At 39.7% G+C, this 19,773-nt stretch overlaps 1 protein-coding gene across 3 annotated transcripts in view; it reads left to right on the top strand.

The window, feature by feature from the left end:
* Positions 1-9,690: 9,690 nt before the first annotated feature.
* DCAF5 (DDB1 and CUL4 associated factor 5) overlaps positions 9,691-19,773 on the top strand; it is a 90,164-nt gene continuing 80,081 nt past the window's right edge. For 2 of the 3 annotated variants that reach the window (XM_011383762.2, XM_023526861.1), the window contains exon 1: positions 9,691-10,120. In XM_011383762.2, the coding sequence (XP_011382064.1) occupies positions 9,907-10,120 (214 nt within the window). In that variant the 5' untranslated portion in view covers positions 9,691-9,906. The remainder of the gene's footprint in view (positions 10,121-19,773) is intronic. The other variant, XM_011383772.2, reaches the window with a different exon arrangement.

Raw genomic sequence — 19,773 nt, forward strand, 5'->3', positions numbered from 1 at the left:
TGCCAAACTTTCTCTCCAATTTCTTTCTTTATTAAAATCTGACTCCTTTAAAAACACCATTTTCCTATTGCCCACCCAAATGGTGCTGTTTATACTCTTAATTTTCCACATAGTTCAGGGGTGAGAGGTGTAAGGAAATATGAAATAAGCAAAAATATAACTGGTATTTTGAATCAAAAACTATGCACTCTTTAGAGCAGACCCTTCCGGATTACCAGATTTACCGGATTTTACAACTTTGCCCTATTTTACAACTTTTGCCCTATTTTGCCCTATTTTACAACTTTGTAAACTGTAGGTAACTGATAGCAATGCAAAATAATTCTTGTCTATAGAAATGCAAATAAGTCTTGTCCAATGTAGTTCAATTGACTTGCCTCCCCCACTTTGAGGAGAAGCCAGTTTTGCCTACATTTTCAAGCTCATTTCAATTTTCCTGTGGTATAAATATAGATTCACTTTTGGACATGTTACTAGTTCTCACATTAATAATGGTTAACTAAAATCTTTAACGCATTTCATTTTATATCTGTACGAGAGTCACAATTTACTTTTTTGTTTTTAAAATTTTCCTTTAACAAAGGCGGGGTTGTTTTGCTTCTCGTTGGTATTTCCTGGCCATTATTCTTTCACTCCTACTTAAAAAGAAAAAGAAGAGCCAGCTTCTTTGAGGTCGATGATACCTACCCCACTCTTTTCCTTTTCTAATTGCTTTTATTTACTGCCCTCACTGTAACGCCCCACTTCACTCAAGCAAAGACTTTTTAGCTCATTATGTCTTTCCACCACAAGCACTGCCATTACTCTGGGTGAATTCAACCATCAAAAAGATGATCCATCCCCTAGTGTCCGAGCTGCTCATTCCTTGATGTCCTCAACATCCTTCTCCTTGACTCCACCTGAGCCAGAACCACTTCTCTCATCACCCCTTGGGCCTGATAACAGTATCATCTATATAATTGTGCCAGTTTCAGAATCTTAATTCAAGCATCTTCATTGGCCACAATCTCTTCTCTTTCAAAGTTGCCTGTTAGCCACTCCTACAACTTTCTTTGACCTCATAGGGACCCTCGCTCATTGATCCTAATCAGCTTTCTTTCTATTCCTTTCTCATTTTCCCTTCTAATTTAGCTTAGAATCCATGGTTCATAATTTCACTATTTTGCCAAGACTCTAAACTCCATCGTTCCTTTTTTTTTTTTTTTCCTAATTCATCTATTTAGAAAATCCCCAAACCTGAATGAACTGAATTATCTGCTTTCTCTATGGCGCTGCTCTAGAAAGCCAGCCGATGGGGCAGATGAATTCTAGAGAATCTCCAAATCAGCCTTCAAAATCATCCAGGGTAGGTCATCTCAATCTCCTACATTTCACTGTTAATTCAAACAGTCCCTCTTCCATCAAACTTTGGTTCCCGCTCCTCCCCCACACTCTCAGATGACCTTGCCCTCCTCCTTCACAGAAAAAATAAAATAGATGAGTACTCCCATCTTCTTACTACCAAACACATAATCCTGCTTTCACCTGCGCCCACCCTGTCTTGCTTCTCCAGTTTTAATGAGAGGCACTAACCTTCCTCCTAACTGGGACCAAATTCTTTTCCTGTGCTTTGGATCCCCTCTGCCTTGCTTTCTCAGAACTCCACCCTGTAAACTATACAGTCTGGTTACATTTATATAAATTTTTTTCAAATTTTCCCTATGAATAGGGTCTTTCTCAATGGTTTTTAAACATTCTTGGATCTTAGGTTCCCTTCTAGTTACTTAACTGCCTTCATTTCCTTTCCTTCTACTCACTGGGGTCCACCCTATCATACCCCTAAAGGAACTCTGATTGAGATCCTTGGTATTTCACTGGTAAAATCTTGGTGTCAACAAATCCTACATTTTTCAGTTGACTTATTGACTTTGAAGCAACAATTGACACAATCGACCACTCTCTCTTTGAAGTGCTTTCTTGTCCCAGCTTCCATGACACTTCCAATATTTTTCTTATACCTCTGGTCACTCCTTTTGATTCCTTGCAAGTGTATCCTCCTACGTCCAAGCATTAACCCTAAGCATCTCTCAAAGCTCAGTCCTAGACTTCTTTGCTTTTCTTTCTCCTTGATACTTCTGAAATATTTTTGTTCACACCTAGGACTTCACCACCACCTCTATATTATAGACTCTAGCCTCAACCATGTATCTGAGCTCAGGCTACTTGTCAAGTCTTGGAAGTCTCAGAGGTACCTCAAAAATCAATGTATTTATAACTGAATTTATGGTTTTCCCCTCAAAAGAGACTTTTCCCAGGGGTTCTATTTCAGTGAATAGTCATGCAAGTCAAAAATCTAGGCATTTCCTTGATGTCTTGTCCCTCATCATCCACTCTCTCTAATCCATTGCCAAATTCTATCTTTTTATATTAAATCCTTTTACTTCACTCCAACTCCACTAGCCTTGTCTAAATTATCATCTTCTGTGCTTCCTAATCATCTACTCTAATCCACTCTCTCCCTCCAATCCTTTCTTCTCATAGTAGCTAAAATACTCTTATCAAATGCATATCTGATCATATAAGCCCCCTGTCTGAAACCTTTCCGTGACTTTTAGATGAAGACTAAAATCCTTACCATGGCCAAGCCCCTGCCGAATTTAGCAACTATCTAACTACATCCTCATCTGATACCATGTTCCCTGTCCCAATGATCTTGAGTCACAATGGTCTTCCTTTAGGTTTTTCCACCCACCGATCCTTTGTATGTGCTGTTATCTTTGCTTGGAGCATCCCCAGCCAATCACTACTTGGCCTCATTTACACCTATCTGTCCTTCAGATCATAGCTCTCCTTAATGTCTCTAATAAGATTCTCCCATTTTAATCTATCATTATCATCATTAATCATCATCATCATCTTCATAGCTAATACTCAGACATGTTTGCTACAAGTCAGGCACTGACTTAAGGGCTCTACCAATATGGATTCATTTATCATAACAACTCCATTTAATATATGTGAAAACTGAGTCATCGCATACTTTTATGTCCCACAATTGTTATTTTCCTCATGGAATAATACTTTCTTTATGGGGTGGTGGTTGAGAATATTAAATGAGCTAATATATGTAAAGGACTTGAAATAGTGCCAGCTACATAATAAGTGCTCAATAAAAGTATTGTTGTAATCTTATATTTACTGCATGATTTGATTGATTATTTGATTAAAGTTTGTCTCTGTCCTATAAGCACTACGAATATTGGTCAGAGTCTTCTTATTTGCTCACTATTATATCCCTTGTGTCCACCTAGGGCAGTGGCACATAGTAAGTGTTCAATAAAAATTTCTTGAGTGAATAAATTATCATTTATGTCCAACCACACGGGATTGTTATGAAGATTAAAAAATGTATATAAAGTACTTTTAAAAATTACACAGGGATAGAGAAATGTTAAATATGTAAAAGGTAAACTATGGTGCCAACTGTGAACATAACAGGAATCTTAAGACAGGAAAAATAATGTGGCCTAGATTTGTTGAAGAAAGAGTTCATGGAAGAAGTGGACCGCGAAGTATGTATTGGATTTGGGAGGGCAGTGTGAGCATAGAGACATGTAGGGAGGGATGGGCTATCAGCCTACTTGGTGGGTGTATGATGAGGAGTAACAGGAAATCTAATTATAGATATGGTGAAAACAAATCATGGAGGAACTTAACAGGCAGATAAAGGAACCTGGACTTGACAAGACAGAAAAGGGAGCCTTGAGTAGGGACATTTCAGGAAGATTCCTTCACCCAAAACGTAGTGAGCCAGAAACTCTTCTCGGTGCTGTAGATGCAATGATCAAAACAAACCACGAGGATATGAAACAGCAAGCAACAAATGAACAAACAAAGCAAACAAACTCACAGACATAGACAATAGCATAGTGGTTACCAGGGAGGAAGTGGGTGGGGGGAAGATAAAATGGGTAATTAGGGGGAAATGTATGGTGAAAGAAGGAGACTGGACTTTGGGTGGTAAGCACACAATGAAAATTGAGATGATGTGTTATAAAATTGTATACCTGAAACTTACATAGTATTATTAATTAATGTTACCCCAATAAATTTAATTTTAAAATGTTAAATACAAATGAATGCATTCCTATACAGTACATTATTTTGCTTTTTAGATTTATAAAAACAATACTATTCAATAAATAAACCTCTGAGCCTTGCATCAAAAAAAAAACCCCAAAAACTATAAATGGTGAAGAAATCTGATATCTCACAGGTTTTTATCATTTTGTGATTTGAACGATTATCTTCTAGCAGACTTGTAGATAGCCAGATATATCACCAGCTCCAACTTAAGTGGGATCTGTAGTCAATAATGCTGATTATACTCACATCATGAGTTTATGCAGTTTGTTCAAAAGGATAGGGTAACAAGTTTATAAACACATGCTGTGATCAGTTCATTTTCTAGGAGTGTGTCCTCGATTACAACTGAACTCATAGAGACAATTTAAATTTGACTTCTGCACCAAAGAATTTTCTTGCTTTTTGGGCATATTTTACTTTGGGGAAGGATCATTGCCCAATGTTACTTTCTCAGTGGTGTTTAGCACACCGAAGATGCTTAATAAACATTATATATCCATGGGATCATCCCTGGAAAAGAAATATTGGCTATAGGATTGCATGCCTGGTACAGTAAACAATAACTGTTTTCAACAGTTTCTCAGGCCATTCATCAGTGGTTATTCAAATGGAAGCTTAAAATTAAAAATAAGTAAAAACAGCTGGCTCCTAGGGTTTTTTGTCAAGAAAACTTCAAATATATAAAATCCAGGTGATTGGCATAGAATAGTGGAGAAAATATCATTGAGTAAATATCAAATGAATAATTCTGGCCATCGAGAATTTCTGTCCACTTCCACTCCCTAAAGCTTATTTCAAACTAGGTTTCTTCATTCATTATGAAGAATTATGCATGGCAAACTTGAAGCAAATGTCTGGAAAGTAAGTTGGAATGTGATTTGAAAATTCTAGTAATAAATAATATTCTAAATTCAATTTAATTACTGAATTCAATTATTTCACAGCCAGGGTATTCACTTCAAGACCTGAGAAAAATGCCCCCCTTAAAATATGAATTAGGACGTGGTTCCATAGTGTAGCGGTCAGCACGTCTGCTTTACATGCAGAAGGTCCTGAGTTCGCGTCCCAGTGGAGCCACGGTCCAAGGTCTACGGCCATGCCACCCTGAACAAGCCAGATGTCTGATTTCAGAAGCTAAGCAGGGTTAGGCCTCGTTAGTACTTGGAGGAGACCACCCAGGAAGACCAGGTGCTGTAGGCAATAATAATAAATAAAAATAAAAAATGAATTAGAAACTATAACAAAAAAATTGGGGGAATTCAAAAATATGTGAAGATTAAATAATACACTAATAACAAATTGATCATGGAAGAATTCACAAGGAAAATTAGAAAACACCTTGAGATGAATGGCTCTGAGTAGACATTTCTCCAAAGAAGATATATAAACAAACATAAAAAAGATATACAAATGGCCAATAAGGACATGAAAAAATGTTCAATATCAAAAGTCATCAGGAAATCGCAAATCAAAACCATAATGAGAAACCATTCACTCACTCATATAGTTATAAGAAAAAGATGGACAATAGCAGGGATTGGTGAGAATATGGAAAAATTTTGAACCCTCATACATTGCTGGTGGGAATGTAAAATGGTCAGCTGTTTTGGAAAACAGTTTTGAAGTTCCTCGCGAAGTTAAACAGTTATATAATCTAGCAATTCCACTACTGAGTATACATACCCAAGACAAATGAAAATATATGTCCAAACAAAAATTTGTATACAAATATTCATAGTAGCATTATTCACAACAGCCAAAAAGTGGAAACAGCCCAAAAATCCATTAACTGATGAATGAATGAACAAAATGTGGTATAGCCATGCAATGGAACCTAATTTGGTCTAGAAAAAATGGAGTACTGATACATGCTACAAGGATGAACTTGAAAACATCATGCAAAATGAAAGAAGCCAGACACAAAGACCACATCTTCTATGATTCGACTCATGAAATATCCAGAACAGACAAATCTGTAGAGACAGTAAGTAGATAAGTGGTTGCCAAGGGCTAAAGGGAGGGAGGATTGGAGAGTGATTGCTAATGTGAGTAGGGTTTCTCTTTGGGGTGATGAAAGAGTTCTGGAATTAGATAGTGGTGATGGCTGTACCACATTGTGAATATACTAAGCCACTGAATTATGGACTTTAAAAGGGTGAATTTTATGGTATGTCAATTACATCTAATAAAATTATTATTTAAAAAATGAAAGGATATATGTCCTATAGATCTTGTTGGAGAAATCTGTATTTAAATAGAACAGTTTCTTTACTTTTTTCCCAAAATTAAGATTGACTGCTATTTGAAATAACTTGTCCTTTAAAATTTAAATATTAGTTAAAATATATGTATATAATATGTATTATTTGTTTGAATTAATATCTATGAGCAGTTTTATTTTTAAATTGGAAATATTTTTAAGTGAAAAATTTCTGAGCATGTTAGTATCCATATGTAGCTCTTAATATGCTAAAACTTAATAAATGTTTGAGAAGGGACTTAGTATTTTCTTAGTTTTTTTTTAAACAATTTCTAATGTTCAAGCGTTTCCTTAGCATCTAGTCAGTTTTTAAAGATTCTTTACTCTTTCTCAAGTTATATCAGGGCCAAGCAAAATAGAAGTTGAAGAAGTAAATGAATTTCTGGGAACTCTACATCTGATCAGTATTCAACCCTTGATGCAGCAATTAAGTAAGGGCTCCCATGTTAAGTAATTTTCACACCGTGGTGTTTCCAGAATGAATTTTCAAAACAGTGTTTCAAGTATTCCTGAATACGAATGTTAATATACAGAAGTTTCTGAGCCTATGTAAGAAAAATAGGAATTTTTCACTCCTCTCCCTCTTTCTCCACACATTCTATGCAGTAGAAATTACTCAAGAATCTCAATTCCATTTGCTATTTTTAAGCTAAGTATACTGGTGTTTTAGCATAAATGCCTGTATCAGAAAGACCATATTCATATGGTCATTAAAGTTAAGTGTACATAACTAAGTTATAGTTATGTACAATATTATTAGTTTGCAATAAATGACCCAAAAGAGTATGTTAAATTCTTAATAAAAGCAAATAGATACCATGGGGCTTGATCTTCTAAGGTTAGGTTATATCATAGGAAGGGTTGCCAGATTTAGCAAATGGTAGTACGGGATGCCCAATTCAACATGAATTTTGGATAATCAATGAATAAGTATTTCAGTATTTGAATAACTTTTTTAGTATACTTATTATTATAATTATCATTGTTTACCTGAAATTCTTATTGAATTGGGCATCCTGTATTTTATCTGGCAACCTAATTTTCAGAATAGGAGAAAGAGGTTTTATGCACCCTCCTTACAAAAAGCTGCCCAGACTAGCTTTAGGATATAAATAGACTGAGTGGTCCTACATTCCTGTCCTTGCTGGTCACTAAAAATTAAGGAAGTTTCCAGTAAAGTCCTAGAATTGGGCTGCCATGTGACCAGATCCTGGTCTATTTTTAGGCTGAGGTAAATGGGGCAGTTATTCCAGAGACGGGAAAAGCAAGTCTCATTTCAAGGTATGGAGAAGAGGTATGCATAAGAGGAGAGAGAAGGATGTGTCTTATATATTGCCACAATAAAGGCTACTTCGCACTGTTACTATGCCCATCTTCCCCATTCAGGCAAATAAAGTAGGTATAAATGAAATCCTATTAACTGAAAGGAGCCAAAGGGCTCCATTTTTTAATATGTGGATTAAGTATGTCAAGCAAAGTGAGATGGCAAACGGGCCTTGAAATTGTCTCCACTGTAACGAAGCACAGATACCTCAAACTCAATGCATCTACAACTGAAGTCATTACCTCCTTCTCCAAATTCCTCTCCACTCCTTAAATTCATTCATGTACTTAGTGGCCAGCACGTGCTGGCTCTGGACATACCCCCATGAGAAGAACAGACATGGTTCCTCCTCTTAGAGAGCTTACAGCAGAGTGCGGGACACTATGATATAATCACAAAGATAAATAATTAATTACACGTTATGATATTGCTATAAAGAAAAGACGTTGGGTGTTATAAATCTTTAATCAGCTGGTATACTACTGATCTTTATGGGGCTATTATAATGAATAAACATCGTGAAGCATCCTGAGATTTTTTTTTTAAAGCACTATACATTTTCCTATTTAAGGATATTATTCCATTTAAACCGTAATTTCTGGAATTGGTGAATTTCTGCTGATTTCAACAATATTTGTGATAATGTTGACTTTTAAACATTTGCTTGCTTATTATGATTAATCTTGTCATTGTACAAAAAGTAGTGGGTGATTTTTCTTCATGGGTGAATCTCTTCCACGTTCCCCTTTGTGGTAGTGTACTCCACTGACTACCCATGTGCCATCTCTAGTCCAGAAGACGTAATCCTTGTGAAACTGAAAGGGCAAAACTGACACTTGCCTATTCTAGTAATTTATTACTGTTAAATGACAGAGTTTAGCTTTTAGGAAAAGTACTCCAAAACATTGAAAAGGGGGCTTTTTACTATATCTGGTAGAATTCCAAAGCACTTAACACCCAGTCACCTCACTGGGGGTCAGGGCGGAGGCTCGCAGCCTACTGAAGTGCAGCTACTTCTGGCCTGGAACCAGCTGCTGGTTAACGGCTGTACAGCCTCAGAGCCCCACACTCAAGACCCTGAAGAGGAGCTCACCGCACCCGATTAAATAACGTATATTCCTATTTTCGAATAATGCAAATGAACCTGGAACTAACGGACGCAGTACTTTCTGCTTCTCAAAGGTTTCTCAACTCAGTTTTGAAAAATTTCTTCTCACTTCTTAAGAATTCCTCCTCCTTACCCTCTTTTCCCATATACCACTCTATTATTTACCAGACAGAACAATTTATCCTTTTTACTGAATGGCTGGAGGAAGGGAGAATAGAGCAGAGAATGGGGCGGGGTAGGGGAGGGGCCGTGTTAAAAATTTATTTGGCAAGCGTAGGAAGGGGTGCATCAATAAAATTCCCAGGCAACCTTACCCCAAGTGTCCAGTTATATCTCCTGATTCCCTTCCCCTGGACAGGGCTCGGGCGGGCCCAGGATGAGGCCCACTGAGGGAAGGCGACTGGAGCCTCTGCCGCAGTCCTCCCTCACCTCCTTGCCCTATCGGGCTGCATTCTCTCCGCCGAAAAACAGAGCGGGGAGCCGAATTCGTCCCGACGCTGGGCCTCCAGGCGGCGATGGACCGCCGGCAGCCGGGGGAGGAAGACGAGCCCGCAGCCCCGCGGCCACTTTGATTGTTACGCGCCTTCAACTTAACAGAGTGCAGCGCTCAGGGGGTGCAGCGGCGCCTCCGCCCAGCGCCACCCGACCCTCAGCGCCATCCGACCCTCGCACAGGGAGGAGCTGCGGCGGGAAAACTGAGCAGCCGCCCGCGGTCTCCTGACCAAGCCGCCTGCGTTCTTCCGGCCAGCAGCCCTCGGCGGGGGAAGGGCAGCCGCCGCCCGCGTTCTCCCGGCGCCGGCGACCGGCGGAAAGGCCGCGGATCGCGGAAGCACGGCCGCAGCTGGGGATCAGCTGCTGGAGGAGGCGGAGAAGGAGGGGGAGGAGCCTAGAGGGGAAAGGGAGGGAGGGGACCATCAGGAAGCCGCGAACGCCACCGAGTGTCTGCACACCTCGTTCCGTCTGCCATGGCTGGTTAAAGAACCATCCGGATCGCTGCGCGGGGGGAGGGTTGGGTGGGGGGAGCGCGGCGGCCGCGCGTGAGGCCGAGGGAGGGGCGGCGGCGCGAGCAGCAGCGGCGGCGGTTCCAGGATGAAGAGGAGAGCTGGCCTGGGGGGCAGCATGAGGTCAGTGGTGGGCTTCTTGTCCCAGCGGGGCTTGCATGGGGACCCCCTGCTCACTCAGGACTTTCAGAGGAGACGCCTGCGGGGCTGCAGAAACCTCTACAAGAAGGACCTCCTCGGCCACTTCGGCTGTGTCAATGCCATTGAATTCTCCAACAATGGAGGCCAGTGGCTGGTCTCAGGTAAATCAACCCCCTTCCCCTCCCCGCGCCTCCCGGCCTCTTTCCAACCTCCCCCTTTCGCTCTCCCTCGCTACCCTCCTCCTGCCCTCCATCCCCCACCCCCTCCCTCCTCAACCCCCCTTCTGCGGTGGGAAGGTTTGGTGTCAAATTAAAACCATTGCAGGGGGAGGGAGGGAAGGAGGGGAAGGGGTGGATGTCTTCTATAAAAAAGACCCAAAATGGTTGACAGGTCCTTAATTCGCTTTATCCCAAGTGTAAAGTGATCTCTCCTGCTGACTGCCCCCAAAAGTGTGGGTCGGGAGGGGGGCGAGGTTACCGCTTGACAAAGTTTGATGGGAAACTCTTCCTCCGCGTACTTTAAAAGGTGCGGGGGGCATTTTGGAGATTGGAGGGGGAGGAGGCCGAGGCGCGCCTGAGGCAAGAGGGAGCTCGAGCCCTAGTCGCTGGCGACCTGGAGAAGGGCCTTGGGGCTGGGCGGTGACAGGGCCGGCCTCGGGAGGGGTAGGGGGCTGCGACTCGGGGGCTGTCTGGGTGAGCGGAGGGGAGGTGACTGGCGGGCGGGTGCTGTTGGCCGCCCTCCTCAGCGCCCTTAAGGGCCCAGCTCCATCTCTTTACGTCTTGTTTTTATTATGGTTTCGGGAGTGCGGAAGGCTCTGGAGGAAAAGAGGAGCCGGCCTGAACTTGAATGCGCAACTTGTGAGGCAGGGGGTGGCGGGTGGGCGACCCCGGGAGACTTGTTGGCGGGAGCCCCGCGCCCGCACCCCCCCTCCTCAGCGGCTGCCGTTGCAGGTGATCTCCGCTCCTCCTCCCTCCCACCCAGCTGGGCTTGGATGCCCCCAGCCTCCCCCGCTGGTGTGGGGAAAGTGGCGAAATCGAGGCCGGGGTTCCGGCCAGGCGGTGTAGGCCTCGCTCTCCCCTGGGCTCCTAGCGACAGGCAGCTGAATCGATAGCCTATTGCTCTCGGGGAGGCCGGGGCCGGACCGGCCGCGGCGACAGCTGCCCTGGGGGAGGTACGCCTGCTGCCCGAGGGGGAGCTCGCCGGCGCCGCCGCCCTCTTTCCTAGGGTCGCGGGCCCAAGGCAGACAAGTGGGGATGGGGGTACGCTGGGGGCGGCTCCCGGAAACCCGGCTAAGGGGAGGAGGGCGAAGACCGGTGATCTAGCGTTCCCGCTCGTCTTTTGCCCTCCTGCGTCCCTTTTCCTACATTGAGCGGGAGGAAAGGGGGAGCCCAGTGCTGGACGTGGCGCTTCGCTTCACTCAGGCGGGTCCCCAAACGGTTTTCTAATTTATGTCAGTAGGCAGCTCGCCAGAAACTTCTGGGATCATGGCAAAGCATCCATCCGTCTTCTTCGCGAGTAAGATTCGGAAGTGACATGGGGTGTGCAGTCCAATTTGGGGGTAGCAGAGATAATATCTGTGTGATCATTTCACGATAAACCTTCTGGGGTTTCTCCAGAACTTACTTGACTTTTCCACCCTAGATCGTTTTCTCTTTGATTAGGTAGCTTTTGGCCTTAGATCATCCCCCGAAGAAACCTGATATTCCATTTCAAGGCATACCCCAAACAAAAGCTTTCTTCTCCCACACGGCCAAAGGCAAAATGGGAGAAGATCTCTAAAAGCTCCTGGTTTTTCCCTTAGTGCTTCTTCTCAATTCATAATCCTCCTGTCTCCTTCCCAGACACAAGTAAACTCGCCCTAATCGGTGAGGGAATTTGAGGGGTACTTTTTTATATGACTGAACTAATCATGTTCATTAAATCATAAATACAGTCATACATTGCCCAGTTTAACACATTTTTTAAAAATAACAAATTTATTAAGATAGATTTCACATGCCATACAATTCACCCATTTAAAGTTAACTTTTTCAAAAGCAGTAAAAAAGTTGCCTCCGTTCTCTACCAGTTACCCTTGTTCAGGACCTTCCACTATGTCTTAACCTCATTTTCTCTAGTTTTGGCCAGTTAATTTCCTTTATCCTAATTTTAGACTGTAGAAGCCAAGGTCATTTCCACAGTGCAGGCTCTGACAAACCTTTTAGTTCTAGGCATTCGTTTCCTTTTCTAGGTCTGAGTTGCCCATCTCCATCAGAACTTTCTGGGTTCCACTCTTCTTTCCCCCTTATTTTTCCTCCTCCTCACACTGCCTCTAGCTCCATTCTTCCTGTTTCCTTTTTATCTATTCCTGCCCTTATTCCTAGTCCTTCCAACTGGCTTTTCCACTTACCCCTCCAATTTAGCTTAGATAGACTTAACTTTTAATTCGTTCCATGAACATGGAGTTTTAGTTAAAAGCCTTTTTAGCTCTTCACTTTCCATTAGGAGTACAATTTATGCTAACAGAAAGTTCTTCCTGTTTGCTTCAGATAAGGTAGCCCTTTCAGGGAATCATAAATACAGCTTAACTTGTTAAAGCTAATTACATTTTGTTCTGCAGAGTCTTTCAACAATCTTTCCATGTTTAAAAGTAAAGTATCACGTTTCTTTTTTATCATTGTCCTTCTTTAGCAGTTAACACCTGAGGGGAGGGGCACAAAATATTTTGAGGTTAAAGTTTGTCCCTAATGCCTCACAATAAGGTGGTGGGAGGCCAGAATCTAGGGTGATAATGAGATTACTTTGATGCATTTTGTTGTTGTATCTTGTTTGGATGGGTTAAAGCCTTCAGAAAGCAGTAATTAAAATGATTGTTCATAGTTTGTTCAGTTTTCATTTCCTAATTGCTTGGCAGGCTCACATTTCTTATAACCGACAAATACTATTTGGTAGAGTTAACTTAGACCTAGGGCAAAAGTAATAATTGCATTATTCTTGTGGCCTTATAAAATACTATTAAGGATACATCATTACTTTTTTGTTCTAACAGCTAGCCTTTTTTCAAGGGCACAATGAGAGGCATTTTTAAGCAGATATTAAGAGTAAGCCAGAGAAAATCAGGAATGAGAAAAGGTGCTCTGCTGGGAAGTGAGATTGTGACAGCAACAAGTGGCAGCGTGGTTTTTTTACATTTTAAAACATTAAAATATTTTAACTTAAACGTATTTTTCTTTATTGTTGATTCGAAAAGAGCACTACTGTAATATGTGAGGCAGTGTGGTATAGCATACATGTGGTTAAATCACTGCTGTGTCAAATTGTTGAACCCCACTGAGTTTGTTTCCTGATCTATGCAATGGGAATACCAGCACCTACCTGAAGGGCTGTTTAGGTTAGGCAGTTTAGGTTAGGTGCTGAACAGAGTGCCAGGCCTCTCAGAGAAAATGCTGAGTTTCTTTTCCCTTTTGTACTTATAACTCATGATGTCATTAGCTGGCACTCAACAATATTGAGAATGGACCTGTGCAAATGGGGCAGACAGGATAGCTTTGTGCCTTTTGATGTGGAATTAGGAGGTACATGTGGTATAGAAGGAGCCTGGGATTTAGTGTCACATGACATGAGTTAGAGGCGCTACTAGTCACAAAATGTGAAGGTAAGTCCCTTCACTCCTCATCTGTAAAATGGGGGTAGCAAATTGCCCTCACTACCTAACAGGGCAGTAGTATTCAGTGAAATGTTATATGTGAAGGTACTCTGTAAACGATGTGGGTTTGAATGAACATTATTTTTTTATAAAGAATAGCTTATGCTTGATGTTTGCAGTTTCTTTTTTAGAATGTTTATGTGTATTCTTTGAGGGAGTTGAGGAACAGTGTATATTGAATTGCTGTTTACATGAGATCCCACCCACATCAAGGAGGTTATGTTAGTACACATATTTTTTAAAGTCTTTGGTTGCACCTAGTACTTTCCGTTGCCTCTTCTTATGCTTCTCTTTTTCCTAGAATGAAGTCCTTTATACTTTTGGGATCTGATTGGGAGCCCAGTCAGAATGTAGCTCTGGGTGTATCTGACTTGGGTTGTAACTCTGCCTTCTATTTAAAACTGGGATAACTATTTAGTCCTATTTCTATTTCACATGGATCTCTGACTTTATTGATTATTGTTAAGTATCAACAGTTATATATAGAGATTAAGAGCATGAACCCTGGAGTCAGGCTGCCTGGGGGTGACTATCAACTCAACTACTTACTAGCTGGGGTACCTTTGACAGTCACTAATCCTCTCTGTTTCCTCATCCATATGATGACAGTAATACCTCACAGGGTCATGGTGAGGACTGAATGAAATAACATTAGTAAAGTTCTTAATACAAGGGCCTAGGCCATGCTGTTGCTCTGGTTGCTCCTGTGGCTGCAACTGTTATTGTTGTTTAAGTTGAAGCTCACAAAAAGCTTTTAGGAGATTGACACCATCAACATCTAACATTTATTGCACACGGCAGAGTGCAGTGTGAAAAACTGAGCAAGATCTCAGTGAGATACTGTTAAAAATGCTTTGTGAATAAGCCTCAACCCCAATATTGTCATCAAAGCATATTTTTAAGCATCATATAATAGCTATGATAATAACTATGCTTAATTTGAATTCATTAATTAATGATCATTTCCTGTTGCCCAGTCACAAGTTATATCACATAGTGTGGAATCGGGTTTTTATAAAAAAAGTTGATCTAAGAGCGTATTATCTACAGGTAGTGTTTGGCTTTATTTACCCAGTTAAATAAGTCAGACTTTATTAAAACTTCTCATGTGTTTAATTGGAATGTAAACTCCTAATTAGAGTTCCTTTAATTTTAAAGGAGAAATATGGCCAGTGGTAGGACAGATTTTGACTATGAAAAGCTATCATAGTATATACATTTTGGCAAGGTGATTAGGCAATCAATTCTTGGACATTCTTCTGGGCTTTTTCCTTTACTGATATTCCATTGCTTTGAAGGTGTTAAGTTTTATTCTTTGGTCTGTTTATTCAACACATAGTTTTCGAGTGAATATAAGACAGGAGCTATGCTCTCAAGCTTATATTTTAAGAGCATTTATTTTTTGCAACAGTAAATTTTTAAAATTTTTCCCCTCTGATTTATGATACTTTAATAGATATCTGATTTTTCTCTGGGTTATAGTACTTAACATAGCAAAAATCCTCTTGCCTATGAGCTTTAGTGTGATAGAAGCCTCAAGAGATGGCCTTGGAGGACATTGCTTTGGTAAATTATAGAGATCATGTGATAAGGATAAGGTAACATGGATATTTATAGATACATGTTATTTTTCCAAACACTTGTTCTTCAGTCAGCTAAGTGAAATCTATCAAAGATTGCCAAATAGAATTATGCCAGGAGTTTGTTACTTCTGCTTTAAAATAACCTAGTGAGGTTTAACTGATGACCACCAGTCTCATTAGACATTATTATCATATCAAAAAGTCTTTATGTTCAGTATTTTTCAAAAGAGCATCACTGACTTGACTTACCCCCAATGTTTTTGATTACTAAGAGTTTCTAAGAGCAGCAACCTTCAGTTACATTGAAAGGAGGTTACAGCCCAGGTGCAAGAGTGTGCACATTCACTGATAATTGATAGATTTGGCTGTCAAATATGGTTGGAATCATTTAGATGAGGGAAACTTTATTGATCAGTAAAACTTGAGACAAATGGATAATGCTTTCTGAGTTAAGAAATGGATAAATTTATTTTCTCATGCATTGAGCACTTCTATTACTAATAAATAGCATTTAATTTTAATTTTTTTTCATGGTTTCAAGAAAGAAGTAATTGCTTTTCTTATTGTTTTAGTCTGGATTTATATACTCAAGGGTGGAATTAAAGTCTTTTAAAATTAAAGGAACTAAAATCCTAATTCAAATTAAGATTATGTAGGTTAAGAAGGTATCAATTCTGTTTTCAATTTTTGGTGCCCACATTGTTTCTTATAATTAGAGAACTGAATATTAATCTGTTAGGATTAACCCTTAGATTATTGTGAGAATATTAAATTACATTTCTTTTCTATTTAATTCCTTGCCCTTTAAAATTTTTTATTTTAAATCATAAGAATTAGATTACTATTTGCCAAAATGTGGGTATGTAAGCTGATTTTAGGTAATCTTTGAATGAATATTTAAATTTTAATAATACATTTATTTTATACCTATTAGAAAAGTTAACTAGCATGTATAAAGTATTGTTTTTAATGGATTTATTGATTAAGGTTAGGTTAAAATTTAAAAAGTCAATTTAAAGAAAAATAGTGGTGAAAGTGTTATGTGGATAAGGCAAAAATCAAAAGGTGATCAAGATTGAAGCTTGAGAAATATTGCATTAGGTAACCTTTTTTATATCTTCTTTCTTCCTTATCGAATCAGGCAGGTGGGAAAAAAAAAATCTTCATTTTATGGAAAAGGAATAGAGAAATAGGAAAGTGACTTGCCCAGAGATGCTCAGTTAGTCTTTGGCAGTTAGGATCCTAAGTAGGGCCCATTGCTTGCAGGGAGGTGCTGTTTCTAAGTTGCCTTTTATATTTTTCTTTCTCTTTTCTTCTTATAGGGCAGGCCAATTTTTCTGGATCTTTTCTAAAGAATTAAAAGCCGAATGTTAGCAGTTTCTGAGCACATAATACAACTCTGGTTGTTCCTTAGATGATAAATTGTATTTCTGTGTTTTGCTGTAAAGTTAACTTGTTCCACACAGTATCTTGTTTGTTTATTCATTAAAAATATTTAATAAGAACGTATTATGTGTGCCTTTTTAATCTTAATAACTAAAATAATTAATTTTTTAACATTTATTTAGCATGTAATGTGTACCAGGCCCTCTGCTAAGAACTTTATATGTCTTATTTGCTGCTTGGAAAATAGCCAGTGTTATCTGTAGTCTAGAAAGACAAGGAATTTGAAGGTTTTGTGCTAATTGTCATAACTAAGTACCAAAGAATAAAGAAAGGACATTGATAAGTAACCGCTGAGGGTTCTATAATGCAGAGAACAGGTAGGGCATTAGTGTAAAAAATAGATACTATATTGTTTCTGGTTAAAATGAAGTAATTCTAGGGATTAAAAACATATTTTTATTACTTTGGCCTATTACCTTGGTCTTTGTAGAAAATTTGGTTCCAATAGGTGCTTCTCAAATTTTTGTTCTTTTCAGCTTTAATACTTACTAGTCACCACTGCCAATATAATATAAAATTCCTAAAACTTAACTCATTTTTGCACATCCCCTGCTGGTCCCTCAAAAATTGACAGTGCTCCCCATTGTTGACCATATTAATTAGGTCTGTCTCATCTGACATTCAGCTGAGACACTGTGATTTATAAAAATAAATGTTTAACAATAAAAATAGCTAGTATTTGATTATGTTATTTAGTAGATATTATTTGGGGGAGTTTCATAATGTGTTATGTACATTTACATACATGATCACATTTAATACTTGAAAGAATCTTTCCTAAGGTAGAGGTAATACTATTATCTTTATTTTACATATGAGGAAACTGATGCTTAGAGAAATTAAGTAACTTGTGAAAGCTCCTAAAGTTCGTATTAGAGCTGGATTTCCAGCCTGGGTCTGCGTGAGCTCTAAGACATACGGCTATCTGCTATGAAATATTTAGGATATTATGTACATTTTTAAAGGATTTGAGTTTTTCCCTACATTCTCATTTCTCAATGTCATCACTCTGATACTTTCCTAACTGCTTTTCCCCGCTTTATGTGTAAACAGTTCCTATGAGCCAATAAGCACTGTTCAGGTCACAGCTACAGTACTCATTCCTTAAGCAGATCTCTCTTTGTGCAAGAAATCACTTCACCTGGATTTTGGTCTTGGCAGTCATTTAAAGCCTTTTTATACTTTGTGTGTTATATGCTTGCTTATACAAACCGTGTGACTAACTTCACACTGGGTTAAATTCTCATCTACTTTAGTCTAATTAGGGGTGAATATACTCTTGTTTCCCAGTTGGTTCTTCTTCTCCATTAGACCAACTAAAAGTGCAAACAATATATATGTATTTACTGAGCCTGTAATTTGAGTTTGATATCTGCTGAAAGCATGCTGATTGAGTACATTTGGCTGAATTTCAGCCAGCAGAAATATGTATCTTTCCTCATAATTATACATGGGGAGAAAATATCTATTCCTGGGGCACAGATAAATAATGTGGTTCAGAATATAGTGCTTTTTGGAAGAAGGTTTAAATACCATAACATAGGACTATTTGCCCAGAGAGCACTCAGTACTAAGTATTTGGAAACACTTTTCCACAGACACAGTATCATAAGGGAGGTATGACTCCTAGACCAGATGATAAGCCTGTTTAATCCTTAATGAACTTAAAGTATAGTGTTCTTGCAAGTAAAATTTACTTCTGTCACCAGCAACTTCACTCTGCTTGTGTGAAAAAGAAGGCATTTCATTTCCAAGGTTATTCACTGGGTGAACAAGGAGATTCTGGTCTTGGATTCCACTTGTTCTTCACATCACTTTCCCTAAGTCAAGGATTTAGGGAAAGACATGACAGTAGTAGTTTGTCACTTTAATTGTCTGCTCTTCCATGCCTTCATGTTCACACTTTCCTAGCCACCTTCCTCACTCCTTGCACCTTGCGGTGTCAAATACTCAAGATTCTATCGTGTACCTCTCAGGATACAGAGTTGATATGCATGAGGTTAAGTCCATGTGCTCTTCAGTACCATTTTCCAAATGGGGTTAATTTTAAAATGGAAGTTATATTTCAGGGCTAGGGCATGTAGGAATTAATGAGAAAATGGCATTTGAGGACATTGACAGGTTTTTAATAGATCCAAGTAGCAGAGATAGAAAGGCAGATTCCCATCTTCCCTGTTGCCTCTGCTGGGCCTCCTGCCACTTGATAAGGTGAGGTAAGATTACTTAATGTGGTTGATAAGGTAACTGTTGATAGGTCTCCTGTGTGCCTTGCTGCCTGCTGGGGTCCTTTATATCATGGTTTACTTGGGACTGTCCCAATTTCCCCATTGTCCCAATACTATTATTAGTGCTCCTTTCATTCTTAAAAAGGTCCTAGTTTGGATGATTAATTATATGGCCACTTATAATCATCCTAGCTGTCTGGTGGTCAGGTAAAACCAAAGACCTAGTCTCTTATTTCTTCCCATTCACCATTGAGTGCCTCTGATGGAAAAGCCCCCAAGCCTCCATTCTCCCCATGTCGGGTCTTTCAGCTGTCACTTTTAAGGTACTGGATTGAGCCTGAGAGGCAGAGTGGTGGGTTGGTTATTTGTCCCCTCTTTGTCTTCTTATTAGAAAGGGGCAAGAAGAGGAAAGGATAAGACTATTAAGAAAATGTTAAGTTCAAAGTCTAATTACCCCTTCCTTTCTGTATACCTCCTCTTTATAGTTCTTGCTCTACCCTTCATTTGTACATTTAAGTCTTCCTGTAGATTGTTGTTTTTTGCAGAGTTGATTTTGAGGAAAGGCATTTTGAGGAATGATTCTTCACTGAGTTGGGATTTTTTTCCTAAGGTGTTTTTAACCAAAAGTGGATATGTTATTGATATTAAAACCATCCTACAGGCTTAGTTTTGTGGAGTATCTGTCCAGCTCTGCAGGACATTTGGAGTAAGAGTTGGCCCCTCAAGTATGTAGACTGGCCCTGAGAAGGGTTTTCAGGAATTGTAGTTTTTCAGATATATGGCCTGTTGGCTCTAGAATGTCTTCCATGTTGTGGAAAGTCATCAATAAAGAAGTTGAAGAGATCTGAGTTAGAGTCCTGATTTCACCATTCTCA

Source organism: Pteropus vampyrus, unplaced genomic scaffold (assembly GCF_000151845.1).
Source record: "Pteropus vampyrus isolate Shadow unplaced genomic scaffold, Pvam_2.0 Scaffold15, whole genome shotgun sequence".
In the NCBI taxonomy this organism is placed as follows: domain Eukaryota; kingdom Metazoa; phylum Chordata; class Mammalia; order Chiroptera; family Pteropodidae; genus Pteropus; species Pteropus vampyrus.